The sequence below is a fragment of the Lepus europaeus genome, chromosome 15 (genome assembly GCF_033115175.1).
Source record: "Lepus europaeus isolate LE1 chromosome 15, mLepTim1.pri, whole genome shotgun sequence".
Lineage (NCBI taxonomy): Eukaryota > Metazoa > Chordata > Mammalia > Lagomorpha > Leporidae > Lepus > Lepus europaeus.
In genome coordinates, this window is record NC_084841.1 from 91,466,388 (window position 1) to 91,489,628 (window position 23,241).

The 23,241-nt window shown below is 42.4% G+C and overlaps 1 protein-coding gene across 2 annotated transcripts in view; it reads right to left on the reverse strand.

Annotated features, from left to right (window-relative positions):
* The window catches only part of MSH3 (mutS homolog 3), a 178,447-nt gene that overhangs the window by 8,260 nt on the left and 146,946 nt on the right, over positions 1–23,241 (reverse strand). For both annotated transcript variants that reach the window (XM_062212494.1, XM_062212493.1), the window contains exons 21-22: positions 8,995–9,181; positions 2,294–2,423 (exon numbers count right to left, since the gene is read on the reverse strand). In XM_062212494.1, the coding sequence (XP_062068478.1) occupies positions 2,294–2,423; positions 8,995–9,181 (317 nt within the window). The remainder of the gene's footprint in view (positions 1–2,293; positions 2,424–8,994; positions 9,182–23,241) is intronic.

Sequence of the window (23,241 nt, forward strand, 5' to 3'; positions counted from 1 at the left end):
CTCTTCCAGGCCAGCTCTCTGCTGTGGCCCGGGAAGGCAGTGGAGGATGGCCCAAGTGCTTGGGCCCTGCACCCCATGGGAGACCAGGAGAAGCACCTGGCTCCTGGCTTCGGATCAGCGCGGTGCGCCGGCCGCAGCAGCCATTGGAGGGTGAACCAACGGAAAGGAAGACCTTTCTCTCTGTCTCTGTCTCTCTCTGTCTAGCTCTGTCAAAAAATAAAAATAAAAAAAGATTTTCTCTCTATGTCTCTCTCTGTAACTCTGACTTTCAAATAAATCAATCAATCTTAAAAAAAAAAGAAAGAAAGAAAGAAAGAAAGAAACAGTCACAGGAGATGCTGGTCCCTTTTCTCTTTTTGGACATCATCCATTCTGCACGTGAAGCCTGAGAGCCGCAGGTATCCTGCCACCACCACGAAGCAGACCCCAGCCCTGCAGGAAGACAGAGTCTGGAGACTTGCAAAGGGAAGAGCTGAGCCCATTCTTGCTCTTTGCATCAACTCCTAGTTTGAGCCAGGGTCTGAGGTTTTACTTGCAATCAAGTGCACAGGAGAGCGAGCTAGAGACTTGCCAGGAAACCTGCAAAGACAGGCCTCAGGACGGCACCTGGCAGCAGGCGGAGAGAGCAAGCAGCTCAGAGGAGCAGGGGGCCAACGGGCTATGGGAAGAAGGCCCATAGTGGGAACAAGTTGAAACCAATAGGTTCAGGCACACGGAAGAACATTTAAAGTGGCATTTTACAAAGTTGCTGGAGGACAGGGGAAGATTCAGCCACAGTTTAAAAAAAAGGGGCAAAAATACAAGTAACTCTTAACTTTAGGAAAGCCGCAGAACGTGGAAAGAAATGAAATGCGCTTGTCTCCATGCTTGGCTCACCAGCAGGAAAGACATTGCAATAGTGAAAGCAGTGACCATGCATGGAATAGAAACAAATGTGAGAAGCCTTTGGAGGACAGAGGAAGCGAAGGCTAAAAAGACCCCCAACCAGTGCCGGAGAAGCCCGGCAGTGCCCTGCAAGCCGAAGCACCCAGAGGGAGGAAGTGCCCACACTACTGAGAAGCACGACAGAAATGGGGGCAAGAGTTCCCAGTCGCTGCCTTGGGACCAGGATGGGCAGGAGCACGGAGTCAAAGGGCAGAGGCTTCCAGCGTGAGCCTTTTAGCATCATTTAATTTTAAAAGTTATGTTCATGGACACAGTTTTAAATCAATAAAATAAAGAGGCAGAACACTTCAAAGCAAGGTTAGCCGTCAGTCACAATCCAGCGCTCAGGGCTCCTGACCGTGCCCTTCCCTGCCAGCGAACGGCTGTGTCTGTCCCACGAGTTTTAGCTTACAAGCCTCCTCCTGCCAATCTGGAAGCAGATTAATGGATACAAGACTGCTTCCACGAGAGGATTTACAGTGTGTCTGCAAGACTGGGGTGGTGAAAGGCAGAACTTGCCAATATTAAACCGATCTCGGTCCAATGCTTTGTTTTATCTGGACCAGTTGCTAATTTCTTTTTCATGTCGATCCTTATTACTTTTCCAAAACAAAATGTGGATACTCTGGAGTATGTCGGCTAACGGATTTTCCATTGTAGTGCACAACTGTGCAAATCACCACAGGCTTAAGCTTAAAAAAATTACTACCCAACAGGAGCTAAATACACTGAAGTCCACTGGATTACTTATGGCACTTGAATTTCTCTCTCCTGGCAAATGGGTGTTCTTTTGCATGAACTGTCTCATTTCTGTAACACCATTAAGAACTGGGAAAGCCAGGGCAGACACTATAGATCCCCACAGCAGCTCGAGCAGCATGAAGGAGGAGAGAATGGGAAGGCAAATGTGGATTCTCTGCTCAGTTTAGCCTCCACTTGCCTCGGGCAAGCCACTGCACCTGCCCGAGATGCAATATCCTTGTAATGCTGAGATACAACATATGTCCAGTGTGGGACACGACCCTCAGTAAATAATCAAGGTTAAATGGCATGTTGGGGGGGATACTGGGCATTCTGGGACACGATTAATAACACTCTGCAAAGACTGTCACGATGACTTGTGGGAGGGGCAAAGTGCCACGAGGAGAACTAAGTGCTCCTCACCCCACCCTCTTCTTGTAGGGAAGGGGATCAATGGAAATCCTATTTGAGCCAAAGCTTAGAGAAAATGTATCTGGACAAATGTTATTTATAACTGATATCGCAGCTTTCCTTATTAACAAGCAGTAAGCTGATGCTCCTGTCAACCTGTCACTGGTTGGGAATGCCAATGCTGCTCTCCTTGTCCCGACTGCAGGGATTATCATACCTGGGTCCTGTTTGCTTTCATCCTCGGTCACCAAGAATCCCATGTGGTAATTGCCCACCTGTTGTGAGTAATGTTTCTCCAGCTCACAAACTGGTGGATAATGGGTGACAAACAGCGTTAGGGACTTCACCTAAAGCAATGAGATATACAACAAGTGTTATTTTAAAATTTTATCACAATGAATAATTTCCTTTTTGAAAAAATTCAGAATTTCAAAAGTTGCAAGCAAAGTACAAAGGACATCCATATCCTGTTCATCTCGACACCGAACTGCGAATATTCTGCCGCAGTGCCCTCTCCTCCTCTTCCCCGACTCCATACGCACACTTTTCCCTGAGCCACGTGAGAACTGTAGACATCATGATGCTTCACCCCTACGTACTTAAGACTCTAAGTACAATAACATTCTCCTACATGATCAGAATAAAATCATCACACTCAAGAAATACACTACTATACAGAACATAGTTGATAAATTTCCTTAATTGTCCAAATAGCGTTTCTTTTTCCTCTCCTCCTCTTTTTGTCTTTTATAACATCATCATTCCTGGAATATCAAGGAAAATTGCTCTTCATGCTGTCTTTCAACTTGGATCTGTCACTCCCTGGGGTCAGATTAAACATTACTGCCGGGATCATTCCACCCACGAAAGTCAAGCACCCTTCCAGGACGTCACATAGGAATGCGCAGGAATCGACCCTTACTGGAGATGCTAAATTCCTATGGTTTAAATGAACACCCACCAGATTCCATCACTGTACAGGCCATTTCCCCTTTTTAATTAATAAATAACCTGTGAGACTGCATGAATAAAACCATGGAAATATTATTTTCCCCAATAATCATTCATTTAAAGGTTTCTGCCATCTACTGATCATCTTTACCTAAATCAATCATTATTACAATGTACTAAATGTGGATTTTTGAAAAACATTCTCTCTTCATTTATTAGTTCTCCCTTCTTCCCACCTACCCTCAGTAACATTAAAGTTAATTTTTGTTTTGGTGGTATCTATATGGATTCATGGGTTCTTTAATACACATAATTTTAAGGCATCTGTCATGTATTTGAGAAACCCCTACCTTGGGAAAAGCTAACTCTAATCTTGGTCCAAAACTTAGCAGAAAGGGGTAACAAGAATCAAAGAATCCCAGTTTGGATTCACCTGCCACCCAACCATGTGCTGCCTCTTCATAATAACTGCAAGTGAGCCAACTGAAGTCAGATTTCTCTAAAAAGCTGCCTTAACCCTGCTGGAGGATCCAGGACCTACAGTGTCCGTGGCTCCCCTTCCCTACGCGGCCAGCATCTCTCGGCAGAGACCAGGGTCTGGGCCACAGCACTGCTGCACCCGTGGCTGCTGCTCAGTGTGCGGCTGCAGGACCCGATTCCCTCCTTCCTCCTCCTGGACCGCTCTCCCCATCCAGTGAGCACGATGTACCGTGGAAATAAGGACTTCATCTATAAAACTGAATGGGAATTTACGGTGCCCAGTCCAGCACAGAAGATGCTGGGAGGTCGCCACTCCAGCTGGACATGGAAGAAGGGAAGCAGTGAAAAGGCAGCAGCCCTTCTCAGAGCTCCAGCGATCCACGGCCTCCACAGTGAGAGTCAGACGGGCAGATGCAAAAAAGCTGAGCCCCCTCAGCGGAAGTCACAGCAGAAACCTCCCAGGAAACCTCGCCAGGGTAGAAAACTCTGAACCGGAAATGACACATTGCTGGAGGCTCAGGTGCACAGTCTGGGAGTTACAAACTCCAGGAGAACCCAGTCATGGTAGCGGCCGTTGGGGCGGGGAGCACAGTTTTATGTGTTCCCTCCAGGAGTTTGACCGGGTTCTCACAGTCAGTACTGGAGAAAATTTCCCTGTGCCTCCAACAGCAGAAGAAAGAGAAAAGGAACCGCGGGAAATCTGCCAGAGCAGTCGGTTCTTAGCAAGATCCACCCGCAGGAGAAACACTTACCAAAGAGGCTGGGGCTTTATCAGAGCCTAACTGATGTGTGGAAGAGAAGGACCGAACTCCAGCCCTTCCAGTCTTCCTTCACACCCAGGGGGAGAAGGAGGGCCCCTGGGAAGCACCGTGAACCACACAGTCCCGAGGCACAGGCTCACCCAGACTAAAAGACACCAAGACTGGAGACACTTCTGCTCCCTAACTCCTGACCACTACCTTACTAAAGGTCATGGACAGCAGTTCCTTTTACCCAATACACCATAGACAGCTACCCTGAAAAAAAATTAAAAGCATATTAAAAAGCAAAAAAAATCACAATCTCACAGAGATAGCAAACATCAGAACCAGACATAGATGTGGCAGATGCTGGAATCATCAGACTGGGAAGTGGAAGCGACCATGACTAATATGCAAAGGGCTCTTCTGGATAAAGTAGATGGCACGCACGAACATGTGGGTTACGCCAACAGAAGACGGGAATTCCGAGAAAGGACTGAAGAGAAATGCAAGCTCAAAGACACTGCCAGAGAAATGAACACCTCTGATGGGTTTCCTGGTAGACTGTGTGCTGATGGAAGACCTCTCTCTGTATCTCTGCCTCTGTCTCTGTGGCTCTGCCTTTCAAATAAATAATAAGATAAATTAAAAGAAAACACAAAGATTGTCAGAGTGGACCAAAAACCAAGACTCAACTATATGTTATCTACAAGAAACCCACCTTAAATATAAAGATATTTATATGTTAAAAAAATAAATGGAGAGGGGCTGGTGCTGTGGCATAGCAGGTTAAGCTGCTGCCTGCAGCACTGGCTTCCCACATGGACGCTGGTTTGAGTCTTGGCTGCTCAACACACCCGGGAAAACTGTGGAAGATGGCCCAAGCCTTGGACCCCTGCACCTATGGGGGAGACCTGGAGGAAGCTCCTGGCTCTTGGTTTTAGTCTGGACCAACCCCAGCCAATGAGCCATCTGGGGAGTGAACCAGTGGGCAGAAGACACCTTTCTGTCTCTTCCTCACTTTCTGCCTTTCAAATAAACAAATATCTTTGTAAAATGGAGTAAGGTACATCATATCAACACTGATTAAAAGAAAGCTGGACTTGCTATACTGATTTCAGATAGAGCAGACTTCTGAGCAAAGAATTCTGTCATGGGTAAGTAGGGGCATGACATAATGATAATGAAAAATTCTCTAAGAAGACATAACAATCCTTAACATGTATGTATATAACAGGAGAATGTCAAACCACACGAGGCAAAAGCTGAAAGATCTACAATAAACAGCAGATGAGCGCACAATTACAGTTGGCAATGTTAACATCCCTCTATGAGAAATGGAGGTAAGCCACTGCCTATAATGTCAGCATTCCACATGGGTGCTGGTTCTTGTCCCAGCTGCCCCACTTCTGAGCCAGCTCTGGGTGGCCAAAGTGTTTGAGCCCCTGCCAGCCAATGTGGGAAACCAAGATGAAGCTCCTGGCTCCCGCTATGAGCCTGGCTCTTGGCTGGCTGCCGTGGCCATCTGGAAAGTGAACCAGTGGATGGAAGACCTCTCTCTCTCTCTCTGTCTTTCCCTCTCTCTAGAACTCTTTCAAATACATTAATCTTTTTTTTTTTTTTTAAGAAATGGACAGATCAGACAGACAGCAAACTCAGTAAGCACATAACTGAACTCAACAACATCATCAACCAACTAGACACAACTGACGTCTACAGACTGCATCATCCAACAACAGCCTGACACACATGCATTTCAAGCTAACATGGAACACCCACACAGACAGACCACATCCTAAGCCATAGAACACACCTTAACAACTTTAATAAGAGAATAAAAACCATATGACGTCTGCCCTCTGACCTCAACGGAAGTAAGCTAGAAATCAATCACAGAAAGATACCTCAGAAACTTCAAAAACACGTGGAGAATAGAAAATATATTTCTAAATAACATTTGGGTCCAAAAAATAAATATCAACAGAGATTTTAAAAAATTTTGACTCAAATGATGGATCTTATCAAAATTTGTGAAATATAGCAAAAGCAATGTTTGAAGGAAAATGTGTAGCACTGAAAACATACGATAAAAAAAGAAAGGTCTGATTAATCATCTCATTTTCCACATTAGAATTCTAGAAGAAGAGCAAGCTAAGCCCACTTTAAGTGGAAAAACAGAAATATAAAAACAAAAAGATAAATAGATGAAATTAAAGTAAGAAAACTATGGAGAAAATTAATGTAATCAAAAGGAGGTTCTTTGAAAAGACCAATAAAATTGAAAAGCCTCCAGCAAGGTTAAGAAGAAAGAACACACAAATGACTAATATCAGAAATGCAAGCAGACAAACCACTATAGATAACATAGCTAATATAATGATAATAAAGAAATAATGTGGGTAACTCTATGCTCACAGATTTGACAACCTAAGTGAAAATTTTCTAAAACGCAAGACCTTAATAAATACAATCTGTCAAAATTCACACAAAGAAAAACAGAAAATCTGAACAGGCTTGTATCTATTAAAGACATCAGATCAATAATTAAAATCCTTCCCAAACAGAGAGCATCAGACCCAGATGTCTTCCCTGGTGACTGCTATCAATCACTTAAGTAGGAAATTCTAACAATTCTGTTCAAGCACATTCAGAAGACAGCAACAGAGGGAACATGTTGGAAATCATTCTGTGACGCCAGCATTGCTCTACACTAAACTAGACAAACACATCACGAGAAAACTACAGAACAGTGTCTCTCATGAACACACATGCAAAAACCTCAACAAAATATTAGCAAACAGAATCCAATAGAGAATAATGGACTGCAACCAACTGGGACTTGGGCCATCTTCCGCTGCCTTCTCAGGCACGTTTTCAGAGAGCTAGATCGGAAGTGGATCAGCTGGGACACAAACAGGCACCATGTGAGATGCCGGTATCCCATACGGGTGCTGGTTGAGAGAGGGGTCTTCCATCTGCTGGTTTACTCCCCCAAATGACTACAACGGCCAGAGCTGTGCCAATCCAAAACCAGGAGCCAGGAGCTTCTTCCGGTTCTCCCACACAGGTGAAGCGGTCCAAGGACTTGGGCCATCTTCTACTGCTTTCCCAGGCCACAGCAGAGAGCTGGATTGGAAGTGAAGCAGCTGGACTTGAACTAGTGCCCATATGGGATGCTGGCACTGTAGGCCGCGGCTTTACCTGCAACACCACAGCGCCGGCCCCCTGCTCCACTTCTGATTCAGCTCCCTGATAATGGCCTAGGAAAGTAGCAGGCAACAGCCCAAGTGCTTGGGCCCCTGCCACCCACATGGAGACCTGGAAGAAGCTCCTGGTTCCCGGCTTCAGCCTGGCTCAGTCCTGGCCACTGTGGTCATTCAGGGAGTGAACCAGTGGGTGGAAGATCTCTCTGCCTCTCCCTCTTGCTGTAACTCTGACTTTTAAATCAATCAATCAATCTTTTTTTAAAAAGGAGAAGCAGCCCATCACTGGAACTAGAAGGAGAGGCTGTAGCCTTCAGCAAGCTTTCCAGAGTGTCTTCCACCCCTGCATGCTTCCCAAGCTCCCGTCAAACTAGATCTCTGCCTGCGCTGCCATGTTCCCAGCAGGGTCCTCAGGAATCACTCTTAGGAGGCCCAGAAGGACCCAGCAGCCTCACCCCAGCTTAGACCAAAGCCCCTTAAGGAACTGAGTCCTCAAGGACTCAAGGAAAACTATCTTCCAAGGAAAAACAAGATGGCGATCACACTTCAGAAGCAAGAAAAAAGCCAAAAACCAAGAGGCACAGATGTTGTGGCTTTTGGAAAGAAATATGAGTAAGAAAACATGTTTTTTTCTATGGGCTGTTTGAAGAAGACAGGAAAACGTGAAAATGAGAAGACAGAGATGAACAAAAGAGTAAGAAAATGGGGGAATAAAAGAGAAAAAAGAAAGCCTGAAGAGACACAGCTCAGGGGGCAGGTGCTATGAGGTAGAGACAGAAGGGCAGAGACCAAAATGAACAGAGACCAAAGCACACGGGCGGGCAGTAACGAGACACAGCACAGGTTCACACTGAGAGGCTCCGAGGAGAGCTATGCCACAGAGGCGCAAGGAGGTGAGGGCGAAGGTCTCACACTGAGGTCCTGGAGGGTACTGGAGAGAAAACGCATCTCCCAGAGCAGGAGTGGCACTGGCTCCTGGTCTGTTCTGCAGGAACTGGGCTGCAGGTGTACGGACCCTGCTCTTGACTGAGATTCTGTCCAGGACAGTAAGACACAGTTCTGGATGGAAATCTTGCCAAAGAGGCTTATTTTACGTCAGCAAAAGAAAGGCAGGCACATGAACTTCAAACTTGATTTTGGGTTAACATATCTGAGTTCAGTGTGCAGCATTCTAATGACAAGCGACAAGGTTAGGGTCCACTACAACGAAGGTGACGCTGAGTATCTGCAGTCTGGGGTTGGGAAAACAACTCGCGCAGCGTGCACAATTTAAGTACTGCATGGAGGTGGAATGAGTACAGTCGATAATGAAGCATGGCATATTTCTAAATAGCTAAGAGAATAAATTCCGAATGTCTCAACACAAAGAACGGTGAGGTTATGGGTCTATTGATCATCTTCATTTAAATGGCGTGCACTGTTTACATATACCAAAACACCATATTGTGCCAATTATCACAATGTATACAATTATGACTATCAATTAAAAATGATACTAATTTAAAAATTATTTTTTTAACAGGCAGGCAGGGCAGGGCACTTACATCTCTAATAAAATACTCAAGAGTAGCATAAGCAATGGCGATTCCGTCGTGAGTGCTGGTCCCTCTTCCCAGCTCATCCAAGATGACCAAGGACTGTGGTGTTGCCTGGCGGATAATTTCCGCTGTGTCTGTCAGTTCTTCCATAAATGTGCTCCGTCCTTTATATATGTTGTCTGCAGCACCCATTCTACAAATACAATGAAAACACCTTGGTTTCACTCTCAACTATTTTATTAGCAAGCTAACTATTATTTTATCATCAATAAATATAAAAGATCAGTATCTTTCAAGCCAAAAATATCTGAAATTTTATTAAACCAAAGAAAACATGCTTGAAATAAACAGTAATCAACATCAACCTGTACCTTGTGGGGACATTCTTGGTAAAACAGAAGGTATTAAAGGGAAGTATCAGAGCCGACTGTTTGTCACTAACAATCCCAACCAAAGCATTGTCACTCCTGGGACCAAGCAACGCTTCTCTGTATTGCTGTGCTTCAAAGTCCATGAGTGGCTGGCACGGTGGCACAGTGAGAAAAGCCACTGCTTTCGACACCAACATCCCATATGAGCTCCGGATTGGGTCCCGGCTGTCCACTTCCGATCCAGCTTCCTGCTAATGGCCTGGGAAAAGCAGTGGAAGACAGACCAAGTGCTTGGGCCCCTGTCAATCACATGGGAAACCTGGAAGAAGTGCCTGGTTCCTAGCTTTGGCCTGGTCCAGCTCCAGCCATTGTGAGCAACTAGGGAGTGAAGATCTCTCTCTCTCTGTCTCTTCCCGGCTCCCTCTCTGTTACTCTGACTTCCAAAAAATTAAAAAGTCCGTGAGTACCAAAATACTAGACAGTTAATGTGCTGTTTTTTTTTTTTTGAGTGTTACCTTAAGAAGATTCCACACTGACACTGACACTGTGCATTAAAGTACCATGTATAAAATCACTTATTTATAAAAAACTGTTTACTAGAATTACAGATGTTTGTGACCTTAGAGAGCAGTGAATCCAGTTTCCCAAAGTGGATTTCATCAGTCAAGCGCAGTTCCCACAGATGTCAAGACTTGGGCCCAAAACACTGAAGGGCGTCTCTGGACTTTCCAGACCACACCACTGGTTTTCTTAGAGAAGGAAGAAATGAGCTCTCACTCCTTCCTTAACTGACTTAACTGTGGATCCTAACCCTCCTTCCAGAGCTCCCTGTCATAACGTCCTACAGAACACATTCGCAAAGCATCTATTTAGTCAAAAGAACTTGGAAAAAAAAAAAAAAAAAAGCAATCAGACAGTACTGACTCCAGGTTCATCACAAAATCCAGGTTTAGGGTCCACTCACTGGTCACCTGGATGCTAGTAAGCACTTTCTCAGCAAAATGCCATCATCAATTTAGTTTTGCTACACTGGTTCACAAAGTGGGCACCTACATCACACTCGACCTCTGGCACCAGAATTTACCTTTCATTCATGGAAAAGTCCTGGTAAAATGCAGCCTTACCCCAGTGTGTTGGCTGGAGCCCTGTGGCGGGGGAGACGGTGTGTGAGGCCCAAGATGGGGGCAGCTTTATATTGTTCTGGCGACCAGGGCATTCAGAAACTAATGAACTACAAAGTTCTGACTCCAAGTGCTGTCAATTTTTTTTTAAAGATTTATTTTATCTATTTGAAAGAGTTACAGAGAGAGGTAGAGACAGAGAGAGAGGTCTTCCATCTGCTGGTTCACTTCCCAGATGTCTGCAACAGCTGGAGCCACACTGATCTGAAGCCAGAAGCCAGGAGCTTCCTCTGGGTCTCCCACGTGGGTGCAGGGGCCCAAGGACTTGGGCCATCTTCCACTGCTTTCCCAGGCCACAGCAGAGAGCTGGATTGGAAGTGGAGCAGCTGGGACTAGAACCGGCGCCCATATGGGATGCCGGTGCTTCAGGCCAGGGCTTTAACCCGCTGCGCCACAGCGCTGGCTCCTGTCAATTTTATCCATTTAAAAATCAATAGGGACTGTCACTGTGGCATAGTGAGTAAAGTTGCTGCCTGCAGTGCCGGCATCCCATATGGGCGCTGGTTCGACTCCCGGCCCCTCCACTTCCGATCCAGCTTTCTGCTATGGCCTGGGAAAGCAGCAGAAGATGGCCCAAGTCCTTGGTCCCTGCACCTGTGTGGGAGACAGGGAAAAAACTCCTGGCTCTTGGCCTTGGATCGGGTTAGTTCTGGCCATTGCGGCCATCTGGGGAGTGGAACAGAGGATGAGAGACCTCTCCCTCTCTCTTTCTCTCTGCCTGTCTGTAACCCTGCCTTTCAAATAAATAAATAAATCTATTTTTTAAAAAATCAATAAACATAAAACAATTTCTGAAATGTTGCTCATTTAGAAGCATCCTAGCTACTCTCTAAAGTTCAAACACCACTTTTTTTTAATCTCAATGTCCAATATTTACTTTACTAATATTTTTCTCCCCTCCCCCCAAACTCAGAGCAAGAAGATTAAACTTTCCTATCTCTAAAACCGTTCTGATCATCAGAATCCGAATGTTTGGCTCTCATTTACCATTTCTTTAAAATGGCTGTAAGGATCAGGATGGGGCCAGGCCAAAGCCAGGATCCAGGAACCCCATTCTGGTCTCCCGTGTGGGTGGCAAGGGCCCAACCACTTGGGCCACCTTCCACTGCTTTCCCTGGTGCATTACAGGGAGCTGGATCAGAAACAGAGCAGCCAGGCTTGAGCCAGCGTCCTAGTATGGGATGCCAGTACCGCAGGTGGGAGCAGCTTAACCAACTATGTCACGATGCCAGACCCACCATTTTTAGAAGGCCTTTATTCTCGGCAGGTTGTGAACAAATTAACAAAAAGAAAACTTTGGCTGAGAATAAAAATCCCTGATGAGGGAACTATTTGGGCATCTGCTGGGGGAGAGACATATCCAACTGTGGAGGAAGTTCATAGCAGTGACAATGATGGCAGTCAGAATAACTAACTCAGGTAGGGTGGCAGCTGGATATACAGCAGCACCCAGAATTAAATGAAAACCTCAGAATGGCTGGGGAAAACGTATACTCATAGTGTGAAAGAGAAGCAGTGGGGAAACTACAAAACCACCACCGCAGAATAAAAAGGTAGAGATAAAAATCACTGAGCAGAGCTAAAATAAGCAAAAGCTTACTTGGTATACTTGGATATTTGGTCCCCTTGGAGAGATTAAAATCATCACAACCTTTGCATTAGAACTGTTCTTCCAAAGAGGAACAAATGAAGAACAAAAAATACTGGGGATTAAAATATAGATATAAAAAATCATTGTACAGGTGGAATTAGCGTCAGATGCAGTGGAGGATCAAGTTTTTATTCCGGAAGACAAATTCAAAACTCTGAGCACGGTAAACAGAAAAGTCAAGGAATGCAAATTCCACACAAATAATTTTACAACACAGAGCCTGGGTCCTGAATGTTTATAGCACACTTAATGGGAAGCACAGAAGACAAAAATAAGGAAGGTAGAGAAATAAATGAAGAAAATACTCCAGAAGCGAAAAAAAGACAGCTTTAAATAGGAAGGTTCTATAAAATGATGATTAAGACTAAGCAGAAAAGACATCCATTTAGGGGCCGGCGGTGTGGCCTGCAGTGCTGACACCCCATGTGGGTGCTGGTTCGAGACCCGGCTGTTCCACTCTGATCCAGCTCTCTGCTATGGCCTGGGAAAGCAGTGGAAGATGGCCCAAGTCCTTGGCCCCTGCATCCGCGTGGGAGACCTGAAAGAAACTCAGTTGCAGCCAACTGGGCAGTGAACCAGCGGATGGAAGACCTTTCTCTCTCTCTGTCTTTCCTTCTCTGTGTAACTCTGACTTTCAAACAAATAAATGAATAAATCTTGAAAAAAAAAAAAAAAAAAAAGAGACACCCATTACCACTGATGGAATTTTACAGTGACAAGGTTTGTTTTTTGTTTTTTTTTTTAATTTTTATTTTTAATTTTATTTAATGAATATAAATTTCCAATGTACAGCTTATAGATTACAATGGCTTCCCTCTCCCATAACTTCCCTCCCACCCGCAACCCTCCCCTCTCCCGCTCCCTCTCCCCTTCCATTCACATCAAGATTCATTTTCAATTCTCTTTATATACAGAAGATCAATTTAGTATAAAGATTTCAACAGTTTGCACCCACATAGAAACACAAAGTGAAACCTACTGTTTGAGTACTAGTTATAGCATTAAATCACAATGGACAGCACATTAAGGACAGAGATCCCACAGGAGGAGCAACTGCACAGTGGCTCCTGTTGTTGACCCAACAAATTGACACTCTAGTTTATGGCGCCAGTAACCACCCTAGGCTGTCGTCATGAGTTGCCAAGGCTATGGAAGCCTTCCAAGTTTGCCGACTCTGCTCATATTTAGACAAGGTCATAAAAGACAGAGTGAGGATAGTAACCAATGATCCTAAGAGTGGCATTTACCAGGTTTGAACAATTATACAGCATTAAGTGGGGAAGAGGACCATCAGTACACACAGGTTGGGAGTAGAGCCATTGGTGGTAGAGGTTATGATTACGAAGGAGTAAGGCCCAAGTACGCTAGACAGGGTCTAGAACAAAGGACAGAGTCATTATTAGAGGAGCTAAGAAAGGTGCTGTCTAAGCTACAATTAAGTTTTCTGACTGAGAGGCAAATAGAACCTCACAGAAGGGGCTTGATAATAATCTGGTGGGCTTTAGGCCTTGTAAGTTAAGAGGCCCAGACCTATCTATCTCTTCACATGGGGTATATCCTAAGGGAGGTGTGAACCTCCTAGGGGAAGGCACTCTGTTGACTTTCATTACTTGGCTGGCCTGGGAGGAGAGCTGGCCAGGTAAAGGCAGGTGGCATCTCTAACAAGAAATTTACAGTTCTGCCTGCAATGTTGCTGACCCTACTTGACCATCCCCTCAGCTGCAGTGGTCACTTTGGAAGTTGGGCTGAGTGAAGGGCTTTTCAGCTTAGAGCCAATAAGATCTGTGGCTCTGACCTGGGCATCCTTCGACTCCAGGGCAGGTCCATTTCCAGTGATCCAACTCTTGGCAGAGCTGCCAGGGCTCTTCACACGCTGACTTCTGCTGAAGCCCAGGCTTACCACATTGAAAGCCACTGCAGTGGACTGGCCTGTTGGGTCTCCTTGAGGGCAGATCACTGTACAGATCAGCCATTAATAGGCCTGCCACCCATTGCTTCTGATGCCGAGCTTTCTTTTCCTCCTGGTTTGTGTTAAAGCAGACCAGAGGATGCAAGTCAAGGGAGTGCCCGTGTCCCATCTCTAATCTTCGGTGGCCTGAACTACAAGTCTATAGTCACAGGCATGTTCTGTAGTAGTTTTTCTAAGGTAGACAATGCCCATGAGGAAAATTATATTCTCACTTTAAAACTTTCTTTCCCTTTGGTCTGAAAGGGAGGTTTTTTCTACTTACTGTATACTTCGCTGATGGCGAAGTGAATCTAGCTATGAGATTATTATTTAAGTTCTTATTTTGGCTATGCTATTACAGAAAAATGTTAGCCATCTCTTTTATAAGGTCTAAAGATTAAATTGTGCATCCTACAGATTCCTTCATAATAGAATTAGTTTCCTACCTTGAAGAGAATAGAGAAATGAAAGAACAAGTTGGGCTTAGAATAGAGAAATGAGGGAGCAAGTCCTAGATTGCTTGCTGACAATAGCAATATCACATGAATACTTAGCAAACTGTTTCAACCATTAGATAACAACTTAAGAAAACATTTACCAGAAGGTCCAATGCCTTCTATAAATTTTAAGAATCATGTATTTGAAAACACCTCTTAAATATCTAACATGGTGTAGTTTGTTTAACCAGCAAACTTAAGCACAACCATATAAAGTGTTTTTAGTTTCTTTCTACCAACAAGTTTAAAACATATGATACACAGATTCAGGTCACACAAATTAAAATGTATCTTTGATTGATTTTAGCAGCTTAAATTTATGGACAATCTTATCTATAAGCCATTTAAAATAAAACTCTTAATAAAATTTCCCCATGTGGACATACAATATGTACACACATATAACATAGCATAATAGACCAATATAGCAATTTTAATAATAGCTTTTAAAATCTTTAACTCTTTTTGTAGATTGCCAATTGATTTGAATTGCTTTTTGTTTTTAGTAACCTCAGTTAACCATACTTTCTCTCAGTTGGTACTGTTAATACATTATTGGCTTCATCTGTTTACAGAGCCATCCCAAAGTACTGAATACAATAGAAGTGGCTGGAAAAAGTCCATAGGAACCTATAGGAGGACAGCTACACACAGAACCAACAACGCTTTAGTTTTATGAGCAGCAAATCATATATAACTGTGGATGACAAAAGACTTTAAGTCGCCATGTTTAAAATTATAAACTCATCAACCAACAAGAGGCACTTGCTTACTTCACAGTATTTTTGAAAGCACCTGTAGGATTTTACAAGTATTTAACCCTTTAGGCCTCTGGGGCTTTCTCATTAAGATAACTAACATGTCTAGTAACACAAGATCATTAGACTTTTTAATTCTCAAACATTTGTATTAATAGCATTTTCCATTATAGAAACTTAAAGTTTGGTACCACATCACATCTTGACAGTACTTCTAATATAATCCAAATAGCCTGATTAGTTGGTGTCTCTATAAGATGAGAGACATAGGTCCTTCGATTTTTTCAGTATAGATCAAATGACAAACACATTAGAGAGCCTTAAAAACAGAATGGGCGAAGCAGAAGAGAGAATATCAGACTTAGAAGACAGAGAACAGGAAAGGAAACAAGCAAACCAAAGAAAAGAAGAAGAAATTAGAAATCTAAAAAATATTGTCGGGAATCTACAGGATACTATTAAAAAACCCAACATTCGGGTTCTAGGAGTTCCTGAAGGCATGGAGAGGGAGAAAGGATTAGAAGGCATTTTCAGTGAGATACTAGCAGAAAATTTCCCAGGTTTGGAGAAGGACAGAGGCATCTTAGTACAGGAAGCTTATAGAACCCCTAATAAACATGACCAAAAGAGATCCTCACCACGACATGTTGTAATCAAACTGACCACAGTGAAACATAAAGAAAAGATCCTAAAATGTGCAAGAGAGAAACGTCAGATTACTCTCAGAGGATCTCCAATTAGACTCACAGCAGACTTCTCATCAGAAACCCTACAAGCTAGAAGGGAATGGCGAGACATAGCCCAGGTACTAAGAGAGAAAAACTGCCAGCCCAGAATATTATATCCTGCAAAGCTCTCATTTGTGAATGAAGGTGAAATTAAGACTTTTCATAGCAAACAGAAACTGAAAGAATTTGTTGCCACTCATCCTGCCCTGCAAAAGATGTTTAAAGATGTGTTACACACAGAAACACAGAAACATGGTCACCAATATGAAAGAAGGTAAAGGAAGGAAACCTCACAGCAAAAGATCACAGGAAGCTCAATTTCTCTTTGACATAGAATTAAACTCTGATGCTCTGTTAAAGCAATGTGTTAAAGTAATCTATTATGTTCTCTTGATGTCTGTTAAATTCTAATTGTTCAAAAACAGCTGCATTTTTATTAAGAGCTATGGGTTATTTAAATATGTGCTTATTTTCAAAGATTTGAATAATCACCTTGTAACAATGATCAAATTTGGTCTATGTTATGTCATGATTTTAAGGAATCTTATTTCAACCAGATATTTTGGATTTTGAGCCTTCTTGGCATTCTTGACAGGCATTCAAAAAATCAAAGTTTCAAACAATCTGGTCTCTAAAATTTCCAGTAAATCCTGGACTTTGGTTTTTCCAGTTTGGGCCCAACTGTTTTTTGTTTTTTTTTTTTTAATCTTAAACGATTCAGAGAGAGAAAAGTTCATTGCTGACAAAGGGATGAGAATCAGAACCTGGTATCACACTTTTTTTTTTTTTTTTTACGTTTTATTTATTTATTTTAGAGACAGTTACAGAGAGAGATGGTCTTGGTTATATTTTATTATGGAATGGCCCTGACTCTACTAATAGGCCAGTGGTTTTCAAATATCGTCTTAGCTGTTAAGTCCTTTACTCACAGAAATTTTACTAGGAAATTCACTCTGCCAGTGAGATAAGATGAACAATAGCTTGGTCAAGACCCCATGGACTCTCAGGTCCCTTCTCACCACCCAGAGGTGCTCTGTGGGACTCCAGCACCCTGTAGAACAGGTTGAAAGCCACTGCCTTAGGAGCCAATGCATTTTCTATTCGAACTCTGATTTTCCACAGCATCTGTTGAATGAGCCTGGCAGAAGAGAAGAAGCGCCGGCTCCTCAGCCAGGCACCACGGCGGCTGGGGCGGCTGGGGACGTATGTATCTGGACTGTTTCCTGATAAAAATGTTTCCGTTTCCCCTAAGAAATGTGCCGCTCATTCTAGCTCAGCTACTCAGAACAGCTGAACAGCACCTCATGATATGACTTTATCTTAAGTTTCTATCTTCATTTTCTCTTTGATCCAATGTCTTGGATGCCATTCTCCTCTCTTTTTATTCTGCTATATTATATACATTTCAGTAAATTTCCTAAAATTATGTTTTTAGAGCAAGACAGGATATGAACTAATTAGCAATAAAAAAGTTCACTTATTTTTAAATCAAACTAACAATCTTTTATAAGTCACATTACAGGACAAAGATTCTAAAATGTTTCTTAGGTTAGAATTTTTAAAGATTTAAGGAATTCCACATCTGTAATTATTTTGTTTATATTCAAATGCAGTAAACAATGGAAAAGAATTCTTTAGGTTTCATCTTAGAGCTCTTTGCTCTGAGTAGACAGAAGGTCACAGTTATGTGATTAAGAAAAAAAATCACTGGTATTTTTAGGAGTGGCGGCTGACTAATCTATCTAATCCCCTTTCTCCTCGCCTATAGCCCTCATATAGGTCAACTGAGCTTAAAAAAGCATCCGTGGAGACACGAAATTATTACTCTTTTGAGTAACTTTCTAAAATCAAGAATATGCTGACAAAAAATTTGATGAAGAATTTGGTTTTATGAAATCCTGAGATAATATTCTAGATGTCTCTCACTTCTAGCAAGGAAGTTGCTCCTCTGTCCTTTCGAATCACAATCTCTGGGCCTTCTGCATGGAAGATGCGAGTGTGAGGGAAGAAACTGCAATCAGCAGGGGGAAATTTTTTCATATTGAGTGATAAGCACTTGTAGCTTAAACACTAAAATTATTAAATAAAGGTAAAGATAAGTTATACTAGGATTCTACGATATATTTTGTGTGCTTTTAAAAAAATTTGTGATAATTGGGGCTGGTGCCGTGGCTCACTTGGTTAATCCTCTGCCTATGGTGCTAGCATCCCATGTGGGCGCCGGTTCTGTCCCGGTTACTCCTCTTCCAGTCCAGTTCTCTGCTGTGGCCTGGGAAGGCATTGGAGGATGGCCCAAGTGTTTGGGCCCTGCACCTGCATGGGAGACCAGGAAGAAGCACCTGGCTCCTGGCTTCAGATCAGCACAGCACCGGCCATAGCAGCCATTTGGGGAGTGAACCAATGGAAGGAAGACCTTTTTCTCTGTCTCTCTGTCTATAACTCTACCTGTTAAATAAAAAAAAAAAATTGTGATAAAACATATACAAGGGTACTTCAAAAGGCTCATGGAAAAGTGGAATTAAAAGAGAAGTTTATGGGGCCGGGTATTTGGCACAGAAGTTAAGATTCCACTTGGGATACCCACACCCCATACTGGTGAGCTTGGATTCAAGCTGCAGCTCCATTTCTGATCCTGCTTCCTGCTAATATGTACCCTAGGAGGCAGCAGATAAGGGCTCAGGCGGTGGCCCACCACCCATGTGGGAGACCTGGACTGAGTTCCTGGCTCCTGGCTCCTGACTAGGACCTTTTCATCGTCCTGCCTATAAACTCTATCCTGTTTTCCATCTCCGTGAACTTGCTTATCCTAAAGAGCTCATGTAAATAGAATCGTAAGAAATTTTTCTCTTCAGTGCTTTATTGTATAGAAGAATTTTAAGTTAGCTTATTTTGCCTTCTTTCTAAAACTGACGATGGTTCCCATTTACTTCACTTACTGTAAACATTTGCAGAATTTGTCTGGTATTAGTCATTTCTGCCTAAGTTTCTTTTTTTTTTTTTGTATCTTCTGTAAATTTTACAAAATAAAAATAATCTACTAAATAAATAAGTATCTTAATCTCTGTAAAAAAATGGTAGAACAAGAAAAAAAATTAAAGTCCAAGAAGAAGAAAAGCTACAAAAGAACACCAGTGACTGGAAGATGCTTAGTCACCCATGGCAGTTCAAAGGCATAACAAACATTTAGCAGTAAATTGCTTTTACATTTTGTTCAGCAAAAGTACCAAGCCAGAAAGGGAATGAAGTCACCATGATTTACTACTAGATGTGAGCCACTCTGAAAAGCCTGGAAGGCCATATGTAGACAACAGTGCTGCCCAAGTGGGGGAATTACAGACGATTTAAGTTTTTCTTTTTTGAGCTTTTTTAAAGTAGTTTTAAATTTTGCAGAATGAATCAACACCTGTGTAATCAGAAAAACAAATGGTTTTTTTAAAAATAAATGATACATTTAAAAACAGTTTATAATACATTGTATCATGACAAGGCAGAATGAATAGTAATTACCAGCTTTCTTCTAGCAATGTCAAACATTTTATTAGCATTGATTTAATTACTCCAATCGTTGAGAAAAATGTTTCTTTCTCTAGTATAGTCCTTTTACTAAGTTTCAACCAGAACACACTAAAGTGTTTAAAGTTAATTTATAAAGTTAAAATAATGAAGTGCAAATATACCCAATTTTTCAGTTTCAATGAAGAGGCTGTTGAGAACCCAGACAGCAGCTGTCTACAAAGCAGGTGTAAGCTTCAAGGAACGAGTGTTCGCCTGTCCAGGGGAATCCACTCTGTCGACTGGGCCACTCCCTGAGGATGTCCCAAGAACAGCAAAGGAGAAAAACAGAACAAATCCTCTCACTCAACCTTAGCTATACATGTGAAAAACACAGATAATTAGGGCTGCAAGGGAAGGTAAGATCATGCAGTCAACAGGACTAAAATTAATCAATTAATAATAAGATCAATAGCAAGTAACCCAAGGTAACCACAGGATGTATACATTATGACCCCAGGCAAAGCACAGTATCTCTGATCCTCAGTCCTTCTTCTTGTTGACATTGAAACAAGGGATCCTTAAATTGTCATATATCACAGCCACTTGCAGAGATTCTTTTTATTTAGGTTTTCATTTATTTAAAGATGTATTTAATTTATTTGAAAGACATAGTTACAGAGAGAGGGAGAGACAAAGAGAGAGGTCTTTCATCTATTGGTTCATTCCTCAAATGGCCACAATAGCTGGGGCTGGGCCACACTTAAGTCATGAGTCAGGAGCTTCTCCTGGTCTCCCACATGAGTTCAGAGGCCCAAGCACTTGGGCCATCCTCCACTGCCTTCCCAGGTGCATTAGCAAGGAGCTAGATTGGAAGTGGAGCAGCTGGGACTCAAACCAGCGCCCATACTGGATGTTGGCAATGTAGGTGGCGGCTTAACCCGCTACACCACAATGCTGGCCCCAGAGAGTTTCTTAAAAGCAAAGTTCAAGAGGAAAATAGAAAAAAGAGAGTATATAATATCCATAATATAAAAAAAGGATAATAATATCAGGACAGAAATGAATGAAACTAAAAACTGGAAAGCAGAAAAAAAAAGTCAACAGGACCAAAGAAAGCTAGTTGTTTGAAAAGATCCATAAACATAAAACTGACGAACCTCTAGCAAGGCAGCTAAGAAGAAAAGAGAGAAGACACAAACTGCTAGTGTCAAAAATTAAAGAGAAGATATCACTATGGATATAGTGGACATTAAAAGGATAGTAAAGGAATATTATGAACAAATTCATGTCTACAAATATGGTAGAATGAAACAGACCAATTCCTTAAAAGATTCACCTGCCAAAACTCATATAAGAAACAGAAAATTTTAATAGGCTTGTATCTATTCTATAAATTGAATTAATAATTAATAACCTTCCCAAACAGAAAGTTCCAGGCACAAATGGCTTCACTGGTGAATTCTACCAAATTAATTCAGAAGTGAAGTAGAGAGAAAACTTCCTATCTGTTTCTACCGGGCCAGAATTCCTCTCATGCCAGAGCAGACAAAGGTAGAGTACGAAAACAGCAGGTCAGCATCTCCCATAAACACAGATGCAGACATCCTCAACAAACAACTAGCATACTGAATGCAACAATTTATAAAAAAATTACACGTCACGACCAAGGGGGATTTATCTCAAATATGTAAAGCTGGTTTAACACCTGGAACATAAGTGAAATGAATGTATATTGAAAAGAATGTAATCCATCACATTAACAGGTTAAAGAACAATCACATGATCATATCAACAGATGCAGAGGACGCATTTGCAAAATCCAACACCCATTCATGGCAACAGGAATAGAGGGGAATGTCTGCTACTTGACGCAGTGTATCCACAGTGAACATGATGAAGGGCGAGAGGCTCAAAGCATTCCCAGCAGGACTGGGAACAAGCAAAGGTATCTACTCTTACTACTCCCTTCACCATCACATTGGAGGTTTCAACTAACGCAATAATATAACATGAGAAAGAAAAGTAAGATGGACTGTGGAGAAAGAAAAAAGGGTCCTCATTCTCAGATGACATCACCATTTATGTTGAAAACAAAACAAAACAAAAAATTGACAAAAGAAAAAAACTCCTGGGATAAGTGACCAGAGCAAAGATTTAGGAAATAAAATTAACACAGCAAAGTCAACTGCTTTCCTATATGCCACAAATGAAGAAGCAGAATTTGGAATTTAAAATGCAATACTATTTACATTAGCAACCCAAGATAAAACAAAACAAAAAACCCACTTAGGGTATTCTTGCAAAATATGTAAAAGATCTACACAAGGAAAACTACAGAAAGCTGATGAAAGGCATTTTTAAAAGGGTCAAATAAATAGGAAGATACTTCATACTCAAAGACTCACTATTGTTAAGATGTCAGTCCTTCCCAAGTTGAGTATACATCCAATGCAATACCAAACAAAATCCCACCAAAGCATCCTGAGGAATCAGCAAATTGATTCTAAAGTCCATAAGGAGAGGTGCAAGACCCAGAATAATCAAGACAACACTGAAGGGGAAGAAAGTTGCAGTAATGACGTGTCTGACTTCAAGACCTACCATGTGACTGGCGATCAAGATCACACAGATAAACAGACCAGAATAAAAAGCACAGAAACAGAAACACATTAGTAGAGTCAACTATCTTTGGTAAAGGGGCAACGGCAATGCAATGGAGCAAAGACAGTCTTTTCCGTCATCGACACTGGACAACTGGTCTCCCACAAGCAGGAAAGACTCCAGACAGATGCTACACACTTCCTAAGAGTAAGTTCAAAATGGATCATGGATCTAAATCTGAAATGCTAGACTATGAAACTCCTAAAACATAGCAGAAGCCCTCAGGCATAGTGACGATCTCATGATCCATGAATGAAAGAGGGATAAGCTAGACTTTGTTGAAGTATTCTGCTTTGCCAAAGACAAGCTGAGGACAATAAGAAGACAGGCCCACAGATTAAAGTATTTTCAAAAGACATTTCTGAAAACTGTTATCCAAATATACAAAAAAAAAAAAAAAAAAAAACCCTTAAAACTCAATAATAAGAAAATAAAGAATTTTTTTTTTTTTTTTTGACAGGCAGAGTGGACAGTGAGAGAGAGAGACAGAGAGAAAGGTCTTCCTTTTGCCGTTGGTTCACCCTCCAATGGCCGCCACGGTAGCGCGCTGCGGCCGGCGCACCGCGCTGTTCCGATGGCAGGAGCCAGGTGCTTCTCCTGGTCTCCCATGGGGTGCAGGACCCAAGCACTTGGGCCATCCTCCACTGCACTCCCTAGCCACAGCAGAGAGCTGGCCTGGAAGAGGGGCAACCGGGACAGGATCGGTGCCCCGACCGGGACTAGAACCCGGTGTGCCGGCGCCGCAAGGCGGAGGATTAGCCTAGTGAGCCGCAGCGCTGGCCAGAAAATAAAGAAATTTAAAAATGGACCAGACACCTTAACAGACCCCTCAGGAAGCAAGATACAAAGATGGCAAATAAACTTATGAAAACAAGATGCCCCATAACATATATCATCAGGGGAATGAAAACTACAACATGAGATATCACTATATGGCTAAAACTGTGAAAAATAATAACATCA